General features: G+C 31.9%; 1 protein-coding gene across 1 annotated transcript in view; it reads right to left on the reverse strand.

The window, feature by feature from the left end:
- Positions 1–1580: 1580 nt before the first annotated feature.
- LOC127718063 (uncharacterized) overlaps positions 1581–22840 on the reverse strand; it is a 31224-nt gene continuing 9964 nt past the window's right edge. Inside the window, exons 3-8 of the mRNA XM_052223964.1 lie at positions 19455–19766; positions 19143–19264; positions 17003–17180; positions 15767–15886; positions 14487–14561; positions 1581–3014 (exon numbers count right to left, since the gene is read on the reverse strand). Coding sequence (XP_052079924.1) covers positions 2911–3014; positions 14487–14561; positions 15767–15886; positions 17003–17180; positions 19143–19264; positions 19455–19766 — 911 coding nt within the window. The 3' untranslated portion in view covers positions 1581–2910. The remainder of the gene's footprint in view (positions 3015–14486; positions 14562–15766; positions 15887–17002; positions 17181–19142; positions 19265–19454; positions 19767–22840) is intronic.

Below are 22840 nucleotides of genomic sequence, written 5' to 3' on the forward strand. Positions count from 1 at the left end.
GTACAAGGGTTCTCCGTGAACCCTATGAGAAAGTAGTTTGTCAACTTATTCTTTCGAGAACTTCATGGTTGACTAAAAACAAACACATGGTTACATTTATTGATTACAAACATCAATCATTAATTGTTCTACATGATAAAGTTGAGATTTTTCCTATAAGAATTTAAGTCTCAATTTTATATGCTTAAAGTTATGCTGACTGGGAGGTCATCCTCAAAATTTCAAAATTAAATGGTGCATGGCTGTTAGATTTAATAGTCCAACGCAAAACCCAAGTAACTTACCCTTATAACACTAACAAAATGAATATGTTTATTGATAGTTATATTCTGATGTGGATTTTTCAATTCAAACAGATGAATTGATGACTCCCCACATTGTCCAAGGAAATTCTTAATTATGATGAATTTCTTAGCAATACTATGAAGGCGTAGAGAGATTACTTCTAAACGTATTTCTTTCCCAATAATTAAATATGTTATAATATATTTTTGTTAAGAAAGGATACATAACCGGTTATTAGATAAAACCTAAAATTTACTGTATGTATAAAACATGTATAAAAGAAGAAGTAGAAAAATAATTAAGGAATGAGCAGGCAGGTTTTAGATAAAAAAAGAGGAACAACCGAACAGATTTTTATCCTTCGAAACATACTTGAGGAATTAAAGTAATGAAGGTCAGCTTTATACATACTTTTTAAAGACTTTGAACATGCATTTGACTCAGTCCATTGAGAGAGTCTATGGAAGATCATGAAGAGCTATGGATTACCAAGTAAGATCATAAGAACCATAAAGGAAATATATACCGGTTTCAAGTGAACCGTCATTGATCAGAGATAAACATCGGAATGGTTAGAAATAAATTCAGGAGTAAAACAGGGTTATACAGTTTCAGGGTTTCTTTAACCATTTTGCCATAGAAAAAATGCAGACAAAGCCAGAAAGATAAGATTGAACTCTAACATCGTTCTAGCAGATCTTGGCTTTGCTGATGACTCAAAACATGAAAACTCAAAAACCTTGCAAGAAATATATTTAATTGTCTCATTGGCAATCATACCCCATCTTCTTTTTTTTTAATTAATACTGTACAACACCAATGACTAAGACATAACAATAAAAGATGGCAAAGTAAAACATCAAACAAGACAGTATATGAAATTGCTAACAGCAGACACAACAAAAGTGAAATCAGAAGCATACGTAGGACATGTATGCGACACATATTAAGGCGTGAAGGAGACAACACAAGTAATATAGCTCTACAATGGGATCCGGAAGGGAAGAGAACTTGAAGAAGGCAAACAACTACATGGAGAAAGACAACAGAGTGAGAAAGGAACCAACTCGGATTGATAAGTTGGAACGTGACAAGAACTGCGGCATAAGATAGAAAAGGTGGAATATCAGCGTGGAGGCCTTTACTGACTTCTGGTGGGGAGAGAATTAAGGTTAAGTAAAGTTATAACATGTATAATGTCAACGTCATAAATTTATTTTTATAATTTTTTTATTACGTAAGTTTGATATCAATTATGCAAATCATATAAACCAAATGTTTTACAATATGGAGGTGTAATTGATATAAATTGATATAAATTACAAAAATAAACGATCATGACAAAACATACAGAAGAAGCAAATACACCTGAAACTTAATATATATATATAAGTTTTAAAATAAATAAAGTTCAATATGCTCATAAAGTCCTTTATATATAAGATGTGGTCTGATTGCCAATGATATAACTCTCCACAAGAGACCAAATGACATAGAAATTAACAACTATAGTTCATTGCATTTTTCGTCGAACCGGTTTCTCATCTTAGTGATTTTCATGTACGATAATTTAATTAATGAAGTAAATTGTAACGTAACGTTGCAGTTATGAGTCAGTCTCTTTTAGATGTACATTCATTCGATCGCGCAGGTAAGAATCATTTCCTGACATACAAAAAAGTTTTATGCACTTTGTATTGATCTGTTTGATTTTGAAAACGTATTTTTTTGTGATGCCAGTAACGAATTCATTTAACTAGTTTTTTCATAACTAAATCTGCTGATGTTCGTTTACAAGCTAAAATTGCTGAAAAATGCACAGTGTCGTGCATTCAAAACATTTTGTTCTACTTTTTTGTGAGGTTCATTGACATGAAGTCAAAGTATTTTTGTCTGTGGTATAAATAACTGAATTAAATTATTTGAAAAGCATTTTTATTTGATTTATTTCTTAATCTTGTAAGAGTTAAAATGTTTATCATTGATATCAAATGATAGCATATCTTTTTATTTTTTTTCATACATAATGTATTCTCCTATCCGTAACGTTCTGTATTTATAACTCACACAAGGCAACATAATCTTAGTCACATAATCAGTAAACCAATCATAACGTTATTTTTCTTCAGATGGCATGTTCTTATATGAGAAAAAAATGTTTCCCATCGTGATGCATATGTAAAGCAAATATCGTGTGATATCAAAAGCTTCGCATAACAAGTAATTATATATAAAAGGGCTTATTTACTGCAAGAAACTGGTTTTGATATGATGATGAATTGTCAATTACTGTGGATTCATTATTATTCGTTGAATACCAATTGTCTTTAGTTTCATGGGTACAGTTAAACCACGAATTACAAATTTTCTATAGGTTTTGCACGCAGAGATTGGCAAAACCAAGAAATCAAATATCCACGAAAATGCAAGTTTCCCTCAATCCACGAAAATTGATACCGACGAAAATAAATGAATCCACATTAATCGTCAAAAGAGCATCATTTATTAATTTGCATACGGCACACATTTAGTTAATTAGTAAACCACCCGATTCACATATTGCAACAATTTCTTAATATCAAAACTAGCTTTGCAGTGTCACTTGTAGCAATTTATGTAAATCACTCAAATAGTATTGTATTGTTTATAGCTATTTTCGTTACCATTAGACACTATAATAAGTTTTTCACTTTCCATTTTGTCATCGATTTGGTTCTTTTCTGCTTTATCTGAAAAAAGTCATATAATTATTTGTTTTATGTAAACTGTTTTGTTGTAAATTATGACGTACTATGTCTCGTGTGAATTGATTCCCATTTATTGTCGGGATCATTTATAGCCGGCTATGTGGTATGGGTTTTCACATGGGTCAAGGCCGTAGGTTTATGGTAAGTTTCTTATTAGCAAGCATACCACATTTACATAAAATTGGTGAACTTAAGGGTCTCTGTAAAAAGATAACTTATAAATTCTTAATGCTGATCAACACGATCAAATTGAATGAAAACTGTAGATGTAAAATAGAGCCAGAAGGTAGCAAAATCAAAATTATAAGACTCATAATTCAAAGACAAACTGAAAACAATGCTATGGGAAAAAACGAAATAAAGAGAGCAAAATGAAAATGTACAAAACATAGAAAATTAAAGGCAGAGCAACACGAAACCCATAAAGAACGGGATGAACTTAAATGATTCGGCATCCGTCGTCTTGCTCATGAAAGTATATATTTGGTGATAACTTTCATTCCGAGATGTCACATTTGAGGAAACGATAATAACAATTAAAAGATATCCCTTGTCATCAGTGAAACAGATTCTACATAACCGTCAACCTTCTTAAGATGTTGTCCGTAAAAATTCAATCTATACACAATGGAACTATTTGTTTTATAAGCAACCCTCTATTCAGGAAATCTTGATAGGAAACTAAAACTCTGGTATATTGTACCAACTGGCAAATATATTCTCGATATGCAGGCACAGACTAAAAGAAATTTATTTAACAATTTAAAACCATAGGTCATATTATATATGGTTAATGAGTTATATCACTATATGCCTAATTTTTAATATAAGAGGGGAGAAAACTGCAATTTAATGTTAGCGTACCCTTTCAACTAAAATTTATGTGTTATGGCATGTCGCAACTTACAATTTAGTAAAAATATGTTGTCGATATCTTATACGGTTTTTGAAAAGAATTGAAAATAAGCCAAAATCTAAATTTAAAATATGACCTGGACCTCTGACCTTGACCTAATTTTCTTATTTTTGGATCAAAAACCTTAAATCAAAAGATCCTAGGTCTCTATCACTTATGGTTTACAAGATAGAAATGCATATCACTTATTTCAAATGCATAAGGGGAAATAACTCTCATATGGAGTGTTCATATCGCTTCGGTCAAAATAGGACAAATCATGCGAAGGATATAACGAGCAATTTTATAAATAAATTTGTCGCTTTCTTTTACGGTTACGAAGGAGATGCAGTCACAAGGAAAACAGTGAATAGGGAGATAACTCTTACAAAGAAACCTGTTTGGTTCAGGAGGGTTAAAATTTAAAAGCGTATAAACTGTATGATACTATCACTACAAACCAGTAAAAGTCTGAAATGGCCTATATTTGAACTCGACTGTACTGATTTTTACTCGACCAGTCTGAATTGGTCTGAAATTTATTTGATAATACTCGACTGTAGTCTGAACCATACTTAACAGTCTGAACTTGTACTCGACCAGTACTTAACCATTTTATTTTCGTCTGAACCATGCTCGACCTAGTCTGAACCATACTCGACCTAGTCTGAACCATACTCGACCTAGTCTGAACCATACTCGACTAAGTCTTAACCAACCTAGACCAAATTTTTGTATCTATCTATTGTATTTCATCAATTTAGGAACTGTTTTTAACAGCTATTTCCCCTGGCTAGAAATTTGAACAACAATTTGAAATTTAAAATGTATTCAATATGGCATTGAAACCAAAATCTCACAATAAACATAATATAAATTCAACACCATATTTATCAACACTTATATACATACATATATATATCACCTTTAAAATAAAAATAAAACAAACTGATCAAATAATCTCAAAACTGAATTGTGACTAATATTTTCAATGTTATTCAAATTTTTTTGAATGTTTCTGATATATTTTATGGTTACTGGACAATTTTCACCATTTACTTAAGCCTTGTATAGATTTATGGTGTCAGTTGAGTTTAGTTAATAATGCAGTGAACATTTTTTTTATTAAAATATATTATAAATAGTATATAAAGCAACTTAATAAATTTTAAAAATAACACCTTTGTTTTGTAAAACCAAGAATTTAAGATAATCATGATAATAGAACTTCCATAGCAATCCTTGATAACCATTTAAAAAAGGAAATGTGATTCTAAGTTGCAGAAAAAATTTATTTCAATTAAATTTAAATAACTTTTGTCAAAATTAAAGATATGGCATACAAGAAGCACTTTAATAAGGTTTATTTACCTCAGTACATGTGTGTTTTACAGGTTAATGAATGTTAATTAGAAATTAATACTCTCTGACCAGGTGTGATCTTTTTAATGAGTTTGCCCCAAGCAGGAGGTATTACTTTATACTGTACCACTAATCAGAAGAAAAATTTATCTATTTCTTTAATTTTTTTATCCCCTTTTGATATATATTATATATAATATATCCCAAATTATAATAAGAATAGATATATTTCTAATATAAGGTTAAACAATTTCAGTGATTTTTTGGCTGTTGTTACCTCATTAAAAAGATAATTATATAACTATTGTATATAACCATGAAACCTATATAGTTTTTCTTTATGAATTTAGGAAAATTAAGTTTTAAAAAAAAACCACACACATGCCAAACAAGAAGCACCTTAATAAGGTGTTATTACCCTCAGTAAAGGTGTGGTTTTTAGTTAAAAGAAAATCTTTTTTTAACAAAACTCTTAAACTTTAAAATTAATATAATTAAATTATTATATAAGATAATTTGATTTAAATATCTCTATTTGAAAAATCTGAGAATCATGTAAGGATGTAAAAATATATTTTTATATATATCTTTATTTTACTGTGGCTGTTTTCATGTCAGAAAAAAGAAATTAATTTTAACAGCTAAAATTAAAAAAAACAAATATAGGTTTTTTGGTCAAGTACGGTTCAGACTGGTCGAGTATTGTTCAGACCTTTGGTCGAGTATGTTTTAGACTGAAAAAAATTGGTTGAGTACAGGTCGAGAATGGGTTAAGACTGTTTCAGACTGGTCGAGTAATAGTTCAGACCATTTTCAATGGCAAAGATAAGGGTCAAGTACAAATCAGTACAGTCGAGTATGGTTAAGACTGGGGTCGAGTAATGTCGAGTAAAATTCAGACCAATTCAGATTGGTCGAGTAAAAATCAGTACAGTCGAGTACAGATATAGGCCATTTCAGACTTTACTGGTTTGTAGTGTATATAAGAAATATCTAAGCGACATATTGCGAAACAAAAATTTTACGCGAAAACAAAATTTGGCGGAAGAAATTATTTTAAATAATAATAATTAAAATTCAGAGAACAATTGAAGGTCTTTCCACCCATAAAGATCAATTTTAATATAGAACTATGAAAATTCAGTTTGAAATATCATATCCAGCGTCAAATGATAGCTTATTGTACACTGATTCCAAAAATATATGGTTTCTAGACATTTTTTCTAAATAAGGGAGAAAAATTGTTACTTCCAGTTTGAAATATGTCAAATACGGTATTATTTGATAGTTTACTTGATACTGATTCCAAAAATATATTGTTCAATATACTTTTACATTAAATAAGTACAAAAAATAGCTACATTCCGGTTTACACAAGGTCATTTCCGGTTGGCTTTTCCATGGTCAAGTGTCTTGCAACGTAATGCAAGAAGTCTAATGGCTTTATCATGTATACATGTATACATGTATACTGTTGTCAGGTCATTAAAGATTGCATATTTTGGCTTTAATATTGATTCACTTATAGGGTCTTTGCATCGGAATGAAATATATTTATTCTAAAACCAGTTGTTGGCATGACACGGATTAGGTTCTTCTCATATATTTTATGATGGTATAATACTAAATCCCTAACAGGAGGGATTGTGCCTGATATTCATATGATGAAGACATAATCTTTCAATCAGTTTAATTGAGGTCTGGAGCTGGCATGTCAGTAACTGCTAGTAGTCTGTTGTTATTTATGTATTATTGTCATTTTTTTTATTTTCTTTTGTTTCCTATTCTGACATCGGACTCGGACTTCTCTTAAACTGAGTGTTACTGTGCGTACTGTTGTACGTTTGTTTTTCTACATTGGCTAGAGGTATAGGGGGAGGGTTGAGACCTCAAAAACATGTTTAACCCCGCCGCATTTTTGCGCCTGTCCCAAGTCAGGAGCCTCTGGCCTTTGTTAGTCTTGTATCATTTTTAATTTTAGTTTCTTGTGTTTAATTTGGAGTTAAGTATGACGTCCATTATCACTGAACTAGTATACTTTTTTGTTTAGGGGCCAGCTGAAGGACGCCTCCGGGTGCGGGAGTTTCTCGCTGTATTGAAGACCCACTGGTGGCCTTCGGCTGTTGTCTGCTATATGGTCGGGTTGTTGTCTCTTTGAAACATTCCCCATTTCCATTCTCAATTTTATATGAGGTAAAAGCAAAGGTCAAAATCTAGAACGTCAATTTTACCTATGACCTTGAGTTCAATTTTAAGGTCATAAACCAAGGGCTTCAAATCAAAAGACCATAGGTCTTAATTATATATGGTTAATGAGTTATATCACTATATGCCTAATTTTTAATATAAGAGGGGAGAAAACTGCAATTTATTGTTAGCGTACCCTTTCAACCAAAATTCATGTGTTACGACATGTCGCAACTTACAATTTAGTAAAAATATGTTGTCGATATCTTATACGGTTTTTGAAAAGAATTGAAAATAAGCCAAAATCTAAATTTGAAATATGACCTTGACCTCTGACCTTGACCTAATTTTCTTGTTTTTGGATCAAAAACCTCAAATCAAAAGATCCTAGGTCTCTATCACTTATGGTTTACAAGATAGAAATGCATATCACTTATATCACATGCATAAGGGGAAATAACTCTCATATGGAGTGTGCATATCACTTCGGTCAAAATAGGACAAATCATGCGAAGGATATAACGAGCAATTTTATAAAATAAATTTGTCGCTTTCTTTTGCGGTTACGTAGGAGATGCAGTCACAAGGAAAACAGTGTTCGGGGAGATAACTCTTACAAAGAAAATTGTTCGGCTTACAATGGGTAAAAATAAAAAGCGCATAAACTATATGATACTATATAAGAAATATCTAAGCGACACATTGCGAAACAAAAAATTTACGCGAAAACAAATTTTTGCGGAAGAAAAAAAAAAAAAAAAATTAAAAACCAATTGTTCAGAGAACAATTGAATGTCTTTCCACCTATTAAGCTCTATTTTGATATTGAACTTATACAATTCGGTCTAAAATATCATATTCAGCGTCAAATGATAGCTTATTGTACACTGATTTCAAAAATATATGGTTTCTATACATTTCTTTCTAAATAAGGGAGATAAATTGTTACTTCCGGTTTGAAAAAAAGTCACTTCCGGTCTTATTTGATAGTTTACTTGATACTGATTCAAAAATTCAAAAAATATATGATTCAATATACTTTTACATCAAATAAGTACAAAAAATAGCTACTTCCGGTTTACACCAGGTCACTTCCAGTTGACTTTTCCATGGTGAAGTGGCTTGCAACGTAATGCAAATAGTCCCATGGCTTTATCAAGTGTACATATGAGGTAAAAGCAAAGGTCAAAATCTAGAACGTCAAATGTACCTATGACCTTGAGTTTAATTTCAAGGTCATAAACCAATGGCTTCAAATCAAAAGACCATATGTGTAATGAGTTTTATCACTATATGCCTAATTTTTAATATAAGAGGGGAGAAAACTCCAATTTTAATGTAAGCGTACCCTTTCAACCAAAATTTATGTGTTACGACATGTCGCAACTTACAATTTAGTAAAAATATGTTGTCGATATATTATACGGTTTTTGAAAAGAATTGAATATAAGCCAAAATCAAAATTTGAAATATGACCTTGACCTTTGACCTTGACCTTATTTTCTTTTTTTTGGACCGAGGACCTCAAATCAAATGATCCTAGGTCTCTATCACTTATGGTTTATAAGATAGAAATGCATATCACTTATATCAAATACATAAGGGGAAATAACTCTCATATGGAGTGTTCGTATCGCTTCGGTCAAACTAGGACAAATCATGCGAAGGATATAACGAGCAATTTTATAAAAGAAATTTGTCGCTTTCTTTTATGGTTACGGAGGAGATGCAGTCACAAGGAAATCAGTGTTCGGGTAGATAATTCCAACAAAGAAAAGTATTCGGTTACGCAGGGGGAATTTCAAAGGCTCATAAACTGTTCGGTATCATATACCAAACATCTAAGCGACATCTTGCGAAACAAAATTTATACGCAAGAAATAAAAGTAGCGGAAGAAGAAAAAATAAATGATAATCAGAACAAATACAATAGGTCTTTCCACCGAAAAGTGGAAAGACCTAATAATCAGAACAAATACAATAGGTTTTTCCACAGAAAAGTGGAGACCTAATAATCAGGACAAATACAATAGGTCTTTCCACAGAAAAGTGGAAAGACCTTATTACTAATCTGAAACCGTTGCTTAAGTCGGGAATAGTTGTAATTTTCTAGAAGTTTGTCAAGATATGGAGCAAACTTAACTTTATATGTGGTATTCTGTAGTTTTAAGTTTGCTGATATAAATGCGTTCAACGTTGTCACAACACTTTTCATTATTATAAGAAAGGACATAACCGTTATAGTTCAGTGTGCAATTAATTTGTTATGCTAGTTTGTTTCACTCTTTCAAGAAATCTCATATATGAAATCTGCATCGTATGAACACAGAAACAAGTGAATGGGCAATAACACAAGGTAATAGCTTGTCAATTGCTGTCCAATATTATCAAAATTAGTAATTATTAGAACACATTAATTCTTTAAACATAATTATGGGTGCATATTTAAAACATTAAACAAATACTACTGTTCAAAACAATTTTTCAGTATATGTTAGTGAATGTCAAAATCGGTGTCAAACTTATATTCTTGATAAATAACAAATGATTTATCTCACATGTATTCCATAAATTAGACTTTCACTTTAAAAGATATGTTTTGTTTTTTTTTAAATTTCATTACGTGCGACATGACCAGGTCATTAAATTTAAAACAAACAAACTGTTTTCCCAAAAAGTTCTACGTTGTAAACACCATTTGTATTGATAAGTAATTTTTAAACTTTGAAATGATTAAAATTCAACATCATGTTTTCATTGCAATATGACACGAACATGATATAAGCTTGATAAATAACGAAATAGTTATTTCATCACACAGGAACCTATTTCCAATGTCAAAATAAACTTTGCAAATGATATTTGCACTATATATCGTTTAGAAGATAATTCATTCAATAATTCACTGCACAACTAAACAGGAATATCAACTTTTTATTTTCAGCTGTTTTTGTTTCTTTTCAATATTTGAAAACCTAAGCAGAAACATCTGTTTCTGTATCTTGCACTGTTATTTAGTTTCGATGATAATAAATTATGATAACAAATTCAAGTGTATGACTAATTGAAAAATAGATCATGAAGGTAGTGCTATGTGGTTTATCAAAAGAATCATTCGAAAGCTGAATGACCTCTGACCAGCCATCCAAATAATACTTATTGAATAATCAACTTTTTATATCAGACAGCAAAGATGATAAGGTCATTGTAGAAATAAAAAGTGGAATAATTACCAATAAGACAACTACCAACAAAAGCTCAAATGAAGTGGATTTTAGCGTATTTGCAATCAATAATTTTCTACATGAGGAAATGCCTGTACCAAGTCAGGAATATGGTAGTTGGTATCCATTCGTTTGATGTGTTTTAGCTTTTGATTTTGCTATTTGCATAGGGAATTTCCGTTTAGAATTTTCCTCGGAGTTTGGAATTTATGTTATTTTACTTTTTCCTGAAATATAGTCCCAATGATGCTTAAAAATGTCCTACAAGAAGCAATTTTTTAGCCATTGGATCAGTCAAAACTATCCTTGATAGTTCATAATTGTATTATATCTATAACTAGTGAAAGAATCAGACGATACATGCCTGTTTTTGTAATAGTCAACTACATTCCGAGTTGGTTACTTGAATTTCGTTGGATCATTGTTATAATTTTTATTGTATAAAGAATATGAGTTGAGACAGGTTCCACTTTAAAACTTATTTTAGATGACAAAAATTCTCTCTTAGAGTTTGCGGGTCCAGGTGCAACTTTTGCAGTGCTGTTTTTACTGCTTTCACACAATGCAATGCGTCGTTTTGATATATTGCATCAGTTTCTCCAGGAATGTATTTTTCAAAAAACAAATTCAAGACACGGAAATTGACATTTACGGCAAACTTCCTTTTCAGTCAAATATCTTTATACCTATTGGTACTGATACGTTGAAGTTTTTGAGAGACAACATCATCAGCTTGTTTGTGACACATTGACAAATAAAACCTTGGGGTTTTTATCAAAAATCGCAACACTACTTGAATATATAGCCTTTTTACGCCATTCGTGAATTGCGTAAGTTTTAATATATATTTCTCCAAGTTTTTCATCCTAGTAGGAAGCCGATTCACCAAGCAATGGTTTTGTTGTAGACTGGTGATATTTTGTTTAGATGTGGTTTTCATATTTGTTAAGTAATTTGTTTCGTTTCCTTTCATAATTTTCCCAATTCCATCTCTATCTACAAACTTATAATGTGATGTTAACATTCCATTACAAATCAGCTCATGATGCACTTGATTCGCCAAGTTTTGTATGGCGAAGAAGAACACAGAAACGTGTAAGAGGATTTATATTTCCAGTATTTTTTTTATTTTTTCATGACGTCATGAATACTCTATTTTTAAACATTTTTTTTGAAGATTTCAGTCACAACAATAAGTTAGTACCTTTAATTCTAGAAAAATATAATTTAACCCTACTCCTCTTAAGTAGTTCTTATTTTCAATTTCACTTGGAGCATTTTATTCATATTTTTGGAGTGCAAAGTGTGTAGTCATATTTATGCTGTAAACTGAAAACTGATGACATTTCAAACCATTGAACACATCTTGGCTTTTGAGGTAAAAGAAGATAATAAAAAAAAAACAATTTATCATAAATTGATTCACCATAACAAGGATTATAAAGACATTGAATTAAAAAAAAATGAGGCAGGAAATTGATAAGGTTCAACACACCATTTTTTCTTAAAATATCCTGTACCAAGTCCGGAAAATGGCAGTTGTTATCTTATAGTTCGTTTCTGTGTGTGTTGCATTGTCGTTTGTTTTTGTTCACTTCAGTTATTCTGTTGTTTTCGTTGTTTTCCTCATATAGTTGATGTGTTTCCCTCGGTTTAAGTTTGTAACCCCGATTTGTTTTTGTCTCAATCGATTTATGACTTTCGAACAGCAGTACTTGGAATTTGTTGCGACTGTCATACTAGTGAATGGTTTAGATAGCTATAAAACCAGGCTCAATCCACCATTTTCTACATAAGAAAATGCATTTACCAAGTCAAGAATATGACAGTTCATATCCATTCGTTTGATGTGTTTCAGCTTTTGAGATTTTGCCATTTGATTAGGAATTTTTCGTTTTGAATTTTCCTCGGAGTTCAGTATTTTTGGGATTTTACTTTATACTACTGCTGCCTTTATTTGATGATTTTTTGATATTGCAAAATGGTAGTTTTTAAGAGTATCAATAATGTGTATGCAAACTGTGCATGACACATGAACAAAGCAGACAAAAGTTAAATACAAATGGTACATATCAGACATTTTTATTCATTAAAAAGTAACCATGAACGTTTATGGACAAATCATTTCCATGGATATTTATGGCAAGATCTTAGGTATCTAAAAAGAAAACGTGAAGTTTTCGTTGGTATTCAAAAAGACTGAACTATGTTTATCATGGTCGTGACTTGATGCCATAATTTTAACAATGTGTACCAGTCTCGATCATATAACTTTGATTTTTCCTACATGTCGTCGAATACCCATACTGTCATTTTGTTCAATGCTCGATTGATCTTCCATACATTAGTTGTTATCCGTTACATGTGTAGTTTCCTTGTAATTTTTTTTTAAAGCCAATATAATCTTAACCGCAGGAAACCAATCAGAACGTTACATGTGTTGAGTAATAATGTAAAGAAAGCGTGTTCTTATATGAAACTAAATACCTCTCTCATCATGACAAAAAACCCATTTCGAATGAATAAAAGAGGGGCGAAAGATACCAGAGGGACAGTCAAACTCATAGATTGAAAATACACTGACAACGCCATGGCTAAAAAATAAAAAGACAAATAAAAAGACAAACAGACAAATAAAAGTACAGAAGACACATCATGGAAAACTAAAGACTAAGCAACACGAACTCCACCAAAAACTGGGGTGATCTCAGGTGCTCCGGAAGGGTAAACAAATCCTGCTCCACATGTGGCACCCGTCGTGTTGCTTATGTTATTACAAATCCGGTAAATAGTCTAATTCGGTAGGTCACATTCGTGAAAAGGGAAGGGGTATTGTAGTTACAACAGAAGGAACATATACGATATCATCTGTGAAACGGTTTTTCCATAACGGTCAACCAACTTGTGATGGCGTCCGTAAAATTTACGAAGGTATGACTTCAACATCAACATTTGGAACTCTAGGTTTAATAGCTTCCTTGTGAGCAGCAATCCTCTATCAAGGAAATAATGATAGGAAATACAAGCCCGGGAATATCGTATCAATTGGGATCAAGTCAAGATATGAGGCAGACTTAAATGTATCTGTAGTATCCTTTATTTCTAGTTCGATGGGATAGAATCGTTCAACATAGTCACCAAATTTTGAATTATTTAGTGAGAGCACATCATCTATATAGCGGAACGTAAAGTTAAAGGATATTGCTATCTTCTTATCTTTCTTCCTAAGAATTTACTGTATTAAATCAGCCTCATAATAATAAAGAAACAAGTCGGCAAGAAGAGGGGCATCGTAATTAGGTGTATAAATGTTGAATGGCTCGTTGGCTTAAAGAAACTAAATGGAAAACCGTTTATAAGCAGAAAAACATGCTGTTCGGTGTGAGCCAATGCTCCGTGTTGAAGGCCGTACCTTGACCTATAATGGTTTACTTTTATAAATTGTTACTTGGATGGAGAGTTGTCTCATTGGCACTCATACCACATCTTCCTATATCTATTGACAGTTTTGTTTTTACATGGTTTTTTATAGGATTTGTTTTTGCTTAATCGATTGATGAGTATTGAACAGCAGTATGCTACTGTTGACTTTCCGTATATTGTCAATTAATCGTCACAAAAGCATCAGTTGAATACAACATCAATTGAGATTGATAAAATAAAGTACTCAGTGCAAATATGTCTACTTATTTTCGTAATAATTAAGCTTTGACATTGTAATACTTTAAAAAAAATTATTGAAATCCCTTGATCAGTTTTGTTTTGATTCATAGCTATTTTCGTTACCTTCAGACAATGGAAGAATTTTTTCACTTTCCGTCTTGCTTTCGGTTTGGTTCTGATCCTTTGAACATGTTGTATCTGAAAAAGTAATATATTTGTTTTTCTTAAATTGTTTTGTAATAACTTCGGTCGTTAGTTTTTCTTATCTGAATGACCAATGGTTGAAGGTTGTCTCTATGACAATTATATCATATCATTTTCCTATTTCATATTACACTATGTAAAATATAAACTTGAAAGACCAGATTGATCGTCATAACAGCTGGTTTTGATGTCACGTTAAAATCGACGAAAATCAAATTTGAATCCCCTTTTGTTGATGAAACTTAATGTGTTCTTTGAAATAACTATTCAGTCTTAAATCGGATGCAATAAGAATTGAGGCTATTAGAAGAAAAATCGAAAAGTAAAAATGAGGTCGAAGACAAACTGGCAACAACTCTAATACGAAAAAAATAAAACGAACAGTATAATAAAGTCTACAAATCACAGCATATAACATAAAATATGAAGCAACACCAAACCAACAGAAAAACGGGTGTGATCTTAGGTGATTACCAATCAAACGCATATTCTACTCGACATTGCACCTCAATGTGTTGCTCATGTAAGACCATTTTCTGTAATTTGTTTCAAAAATTTGTCACGTTCGATAAATAGATGACAATTTGGAAGCAAACAAATCATGGTTTTTGCCTTAAATATAAAAAAAAAGAAGATGTGGTATGATTGCCAATGAGACAACTCTCTACAAGAGACCAAAATGACACAGAAATAAATAACTATAGGTCACCGCACGGCCTTCAACGATACGCATAGCCCATACCGTATAGTCAGCTATAACAGGCCCCGAAATAACAATGTAAAACAATTCAAACGAAAAAACTAACGGCCTAATTTATATACAAAAAATGAACGAACAACAAAAATGTAACGATTTAACAAACGACAACCACTGGCTCCTGACTTGGGACAGGTACATACATAGAGAATGTTGCGGGGCTAAACCTTTTAAGCGGGATCCCAACCCTCCCCTAACCTGGGACAGTGGTAAAAATGTCGACCATTTTTTTAAATGTTAAAGTCTAACAATTTGAATTTGAAAATGTACTGCTCTAATATAAATATATCGTATCCAAATAGAAGCAATGGTATGTTCCCTATGTACATTTATAACCAATGTCAGAGACTGACAGAATTATCACTTCCATCAAAAGACAAAATTAGAACAAAGGTTTTTTTAAAACAAGTATTTGATATCTCCTGAGGTTTAGTTAAATTACCTTTCTTTTGATTTTTTCTTACATCTAGTACCAATCGTTTGATTAACACTAGAAGTAATATCAAAATCAAAACTATAGAAATCAGTATAATCAGTAAGATGATCATTGCATCGAATGCACCTGAAAAAAGGAAAAGAGAATATCATGTTATAAGAAAGTACGGGTACAAGACGTTACATGAACATCAGAAGGCCAGAAAAAAAATGAGAAGGATTTAATGATAGTTTATAATGATACATAAATTCAAGAATACGACAAAAAACTAATGTAATTTTATTATGTGTAGACTTATAATTAACTAACTATATAAAGACAGTTTATATGGCAACACTGAAACTCTAATTTGATCAGCCTTTCATAAAGCAAAATATTGTAAAAACAAAACCAGCAATGGAACAATCAAAATCAAAAGTTAGATAAAGACCATTGAACCATGACTAATTGTAGAGTATTCAATATACTTGTTTTGTTGATATAACTGACAGAAGACAAAGGACGTTCATACTGTTGAGCAACACATCAATAAATTGCATGTCGAATTAGGTTTACCATGTTACTGTGATTACAAATTATTTAAAAAACGTCATACAAAACTTTGAAATAAGAGCGTCTTTTTCATTAATAATGCTCTGGGAAATATATGATTATCTTTTCTTGAACGACAAAAACACAGTAAATATTAGCTCGTATAAAAATCCAAAAACAGACACGATTTGGATAATAAAATATGAAACATGAAAAAAACACAAAATAAAAAGCATTATATTTGATTCCAAGAAAAAGCATTTTGTTTTTCCTAGTTTATATTTGTTGAATTTACGGTGTTTGGTTGTCTAGAACCGACGCTGTATTAGCACGATAGGTTTCACATCTGAAGAATGATCTTATCATCCTTCCAGAGCAACTGAGATCACGCAAAGTTTTTAGTGGGATAAGTGTGGCTCAGTCTTTAGTTTTGTTATGTTTTGTGTACTGTTGTTGTTGTTGTTTGTCTTGTCTTGTATTTTATTTCTTTTATACAAAACGTCATTTTATATTCGACTGATGAGTTTGAATGTCCCTCGGTATACTGGTAGATTTCGCCTCTCTCAATTCCGTTTGTTTAAAACGTGTTTATGAATACCAAGTTATAGACCAGTAAGACATGCTTTCGAATATTTCGAAAGTGTAAAATAATTATACAGATATAAATCTTCTGTATGATTAAATCGTATTTGAATTTCAAACTAATCTTACCTTTTGAAGAACATTCATCTTTTAGTTTTAGATACCCTACATCATATTGTTTTCTTGCAACATTACAAGATATGTTTAATGAACGGCTACATGCGACTATTCTCTGCAAACTAAGACTTAAGTTAACATCCATGTCTACATCATGCTGTTGTAGGTCAATTAATTCAAAGCCGGTTGCCTTGTTTTAAGCAAATAAAAATAACAATCCTGTTTTATTAAAACATCAATCTAAATGCAACTGATCGTTTTACTTATATGTTCTCCTTCTCTTAAAAGAACCATAAAAATAAATAGACGAATTTTTTAAAACTTAATGAAGAAATAAATACGAATACACATCAAAATTGTTCTCAGTTAATTACTGAACACAATAAAAAGAAAGATAGATACATGACGATTCAATTTATATCGTTTTTTGCAATACTTGTATTTGTATCTCTATGCATATAATTGATTAAATGAGTTATATCTAACTGAAGGAGAATCGAACATAGCAACTTGTGTTTCTATACTCTACAATGCCTTACAAATAACAAATAATAACACCGGAATCCTGCCTTTTACCATTCTGTGAGTGGTTCCCTATCGTACTGAATATTAGATACTATCGAGTCGAAACTTGTTATGCAGGAGTATTTTAATTTTTATACGGACCTCGTTCATAGGACTGTGGTCCTTAATCATGTTAATCAAATACTGTCTCTTTAGAGTTAAAAACGACTTCAATTGATACTGGATCATCATTGACCGCTATGACGATATTGCTATATCAACCTCCTAAGATAGTTGCACATCACTTTCAGTAGTATACAACAATTTTTTAAGAGATATGTTCACAAGTTAGTATAATGACAGAATTTGCTGACAACGAAATACTTATTACGGCCTGGATAATACATGTACTCAATTTTAAGGATTTACAATCTTCTAGAATTGCTACCGTTGTAGTAATTTACAGATTCACCAATTTGATTGCCATCTGAAGATGATGGTCAGAAACAATACACTATTTATGATTGTTACAGCAAGATGAAGAACAGCAACAATATTGCCATTCCTTTCAAAACCAGTTATTGTTAAAAATCTTGTTACAAATTTACAGACATTTCATGTTGATATATATTTGTTTTATATATCTACCCTTTTGACGTTTACATTCTGATGTCAAAAGCGCAATTCTACGTCAGAGTTAATGTTAATCTAACAATTCGGTTCAACTACTTTAAATCTTCCAATCCTTTAACGGTGGATTTAACGTACATACAAAAAAAAATAATTAAATACGAAAGCAATAAATGAGGTTGTTAAATTTGATATATAAAATTAATAAAATTGAGAATGGAAATGGGGAATGTGTCAAAGAGACAACAACCCGACCATAGAACAGACAACAGCAGAAGGTCACCAACAGGTCTTCAATGCAGCGAGAAATTCCCGCACCCGGAGGCGTCCTTTAGCTGGCCCCTAAACAAATATATATACTAGTTCAGTGATAATGAACGCCATACTAAACTCCAAATTGTACACAAGAAACTACAATTAAAAATAATACAAGACTGACAAAGGCTAGAGGCTCCTGACTTGGGACAGGCGCAAAAATGCGGCGGGGTTAAACATGTTTATGAGATCTCAACCCTCCCCCTATACCTCTAGCCAATGTAGAAAAGTAAACGCATAACAATACGCACATTAAAATTCAGTTCAAGAGAATGCCTTTTTGTACTTCTTTGTTAAATATTTGTTTGTTTTTATTGTGATTAAGATTATAACACAATGTTGACTGCTGTACCCCCTTTTTGACATTTTTACCTATTATGTCTGTTTGTTTTGTTCACACATTGTTGTCAATACAATGCAATTTAATGCAACTGTCATACAAGTGACAGGTTTAGCTAGCTATAAAACCAGGGTCAATCCACCATTTCCTACATAAGAAAATGCATCTACCAAGTCAGGAAAATGACAGTAGTTATCCATTAGTTTGATGTGTTTGAGCGTTTGATTTTGCCACTTGATTAGGGACTTTCCAGTTTGACTTTTCCTCGGCGTTCAGTATTTTTGTGATTTTACTTTTTGCTATACCTTTTGAAGCTTATATAAATGTCAAAAGACATGTCCAGCAATAGATCTTTATACTTACGTCGATATTTACTGAGCAATTCGGAAGAGGAAACACTCTCTTAAAATAAACCGATATATTAATTGTATCCATCTGTTTGTCCAATAAATACTTTATAATTGTAGACGCCGGCTTCGGCGGATCTAAAATATTCAAAGTTGTATATTAGAAACAAAATGTTGAGTTCATATTTGTATACGAGTGTAATCATTTATGATTTGTTTTTAAAATGTGCAGATTTATTTTTTATTCCTTTTCTGAATGATATAAGATTAATGCAAATCCAAATAAAAATAAATAAAATATGGATTTTGTATCATATTTGGTACCTACTAACATAGTTATATTCATTTAGTTTGATGAATATGCTGGTTGCATCGAAGCCGTATCGACATCGGTAAGTTTTATTTACATCTGCTGCTGTTACATTGAATATTTTAAGACTGAACTCATTCCCTGGAAAAATGGTTTCTTTATACTTTCTATCATTGTTTATTCTACCATTGTAGCTTAATAGTTGGTCTTCATTTCCCATTGACCACTGTCTCGGTACGTCATTTTCTACTTTGCTTATCCCATTTATGGTGCATGTCAGTATGATATATTTTCCAAATATAATCAAATCAGTTACCAATCTTAATGATACTGAAAATAAAAATCAAAACAAAACCTATTAAGATAACTCAATCCTATCAATAATATGTTTATTTTGTAAAATTATATTTATTACAGCACTGGGTAGATATAGATGATGATTGACTATCAGTCCCTGCGGGTATCATTCGCTCAGTAATCATTTCGCCGTTGCTTGCATGATTTAAAAACAAAACCCTTATTATTGTCGGGTTACCATTTTACAGTTTGAAAAGAAACCAAGGTTTAAATTTCCTCAGAAAAAGTTGATATTTGATGGATTTGAGGAACTGATTCGGTTCTTATACATCCAGGGCTTTCAACCATTCGGCATTGGGCGTTCAGGATAGAGGCAAATCCCAAAGAGTGCTTCAAAGGAATGAAATGTATTACGTGTTGTTGTCAGCAGTGGCGGATCCTGAAATTTTCAAAAGGTTGCTCACTGACTGCCTAAGAGGGGGCCCCGCTCCAGTCATTTCCTATATAATCAACCAATTTTTTCACACAAAGGAAGGGGGGGGGGGGGGTGTGGAGCGGGCCCCCTGAAAACCCTATAAATCCCCCTCTATTCAGTTCATATAACTTTGTCAAAATTTAATAAAAGTACGAATAAAGCTGACATAAAAACTAGATTATACTTTAGTTTGCCAAAGTATACATATAAAATAAAACTAAGAGAAAAAACCCAATGCGACACGCTCCTTTCATAACAGTTATTTCGAAGAGGCTGACTCTTCATTTGGTTTTTTAAATTTTTTGAAGTCAAGCGTAACTGATGTATCTTTTGTATACAAGTGCATCTGTCGTACAAAATGTTAATACTGGTATCTAGCATGAGTGTATTGATAGAACTACACTACACCGTATTCATTGTTGTCGTTGTATCTTTTTTGGCATTGTCAGTTGATTTGATAATCCCTTAGGTTTTTTCGTCTATTTTTTTTTTCTGATGACGGTCTCATAGAAAAACACATGAGATGCACAAAAGCTATATGAAAAATAGCATAAATATATGTATATATATAAACATCACTGAAGAGACATTAATTGTCGAAATCCGGATATGGTGTACAAATGTTTGCACCTCATGTTTGCGGTATACCATCTTTTCCGAAAATTCATTGTTTTCTGTTTGGTAATAAATTAATAATAAGATCCATTTGTTATATCTTGTGATCCGTTTATTTGGCAATCGCCAATGGCAGTCAGCAGGGTTTAAGAACATCAGTTGTTCGACCTGCTAGTCAAATGCGTTTTGTTAAAATATACTTTTTCACATTTTTGGTCTTTTGGAAAATGTTGTTTGTGCTGTATTTAGACCCCTCTACCAAGAAATTTGTTTTGCATGCACACGTATAAAAATTGCGGTTTTTATCCAACGCAATCATAGGTTTGAACGTTGTTTTCAATTTAGACTTGTTTATATTTTTTCGTTTGGGCTTGTATTATATTTTCGTTCGGGTTTATATGATCCGTTCAACCTATTTCGACTCTTTAAAATTCAAGAGTCTATCCTAAATTGAGGTAAATTATATGGCCTTCCAAATACTGTTTCGATCCCTAACATCACTGAAGAGACATTAATTGTCGAAATCCGGATATAGTGTACAAATTTTTGCACCTCATGTTTGCGGTATACCATCTTTTCCGCAAGTTTATTGTTTTCTGTTTGGTAATAAATTAATAATTAGATCCATTTTGTTATATCTTGTGATCCGTTTATTTGGCAATCGCCAATGGCAGTCAGCAGGGTTTAAGAACATCAGTTGTTCGACCTGCTAGTCAAATGCGTTTTGTTAAAAAAAACCTTTTTACATTTTTGGTCTTTTGGAAAATGTTGTTTGTGCTGTATTTAGACCCCTCTACCAAGAAATTTGTTTTGCATGCACACGTATAAAAATTGCGGTTTTTATCCAACGCAATCATAGGTTTGAACGTTGTTTTCAATTTAGACTTGTTTATATTTTTTCGTTTGGGCTTGTATTATATTTTCGTTCGGGTTTATATGATCCGTTCAACCTATTTCGACTCTTTAAAATTCAAGAGTCTATCCTAAATTGAGGTAAATTATATGGCCTTCCAAATACTGTTTCGATCCCTAACATCACTGAAGAGACATTAATTGTCGAAATCCGGATATAGTGTACAAATTTTTGCACCTCATGTTTGCGGTATACCATCTTTTCCGCAAGTTTATTGTTTTCTGTTTGGTAATAAATTAATAATAAGATCCATTTTGTTATATCTTGTGATCCGTTTATTTGGCAATCGCCAATGGCAGTCAGCAGGGTTTAAGAACATCAGTTGTTCGACCTGCTAGTCAAATGCGTTTTGTTAAAAAAAACCTTTTTACATTTTTGGTCTTTTGGAAAATGTTGTTTGTGCTGTATTTAGACCCCTCTACCAAGAAATTTGTTTTGCATGCACACGTATAAAAATTGCGGTTTTTATCCAACGCAATCATAGGTTTGAACGTTGTTTTCAATTTAGACTTGTTTATATTTTTTCGTTTGGGCTTGTATTATATTTTCGTTCGGGTTTATATGATCCGTTCAACCTATTTCGACTCTTTAAAATTCAAGAGTCTATCCTAAATTGAGGTAAATTATATGGCCTTCCAAATACTGTTTCGATCCCTAACATCACTGAAGAGACATTAATTGTCGAAATCCGGATATAGTGTACAAATTTTTGCACCTCATGTTTGCGGTATACCATCTTTTCCGCAAGTTTATTGTTTTCTGTTTGGTAATAAATTAATAATAAGATCCATTTTGTTATATCTTGTGATCCGTTTATTTGGCAATCGCCAATGGCAGTCAGCAGGGTTTAAGAACATCAGTTGTTCGGCCTGCTAGTCAAATGCGTTTTGTTAAAAAAAACCTTTTTACATTTTTGGTCTTTTGGAAAATGTTGTTTGTGCTGTATTTAGACCCCTCTACCAAGAAATTTGTTTTGCATGCACACGTATAAAAATTGCGGTTTTTATCCAACGCAATCATAGGTTTGAACGTTGTTTTCAATTTAGACTTGTTTATATTTTTTCGTTTGGGCTTGTATTATAATTTCGTTCGGGTTTATATGAT

Source organism: Mytilus californianus, unplaced genomic scaffold (genome assembly GCF_021869535.1).
Source record: "Mytilus californianus isolate M0D057914Y unplaced genomic scaffold, xbMytCali1.0.p SCAF_10, whole genome shotgun sequence".
Taxonomy (NCBI): Eukaryota; Metazoa; Mollusca; class Bivalvia; order Mytilida; family Mytilidae; genus Mytilus; species Mytilus californianus.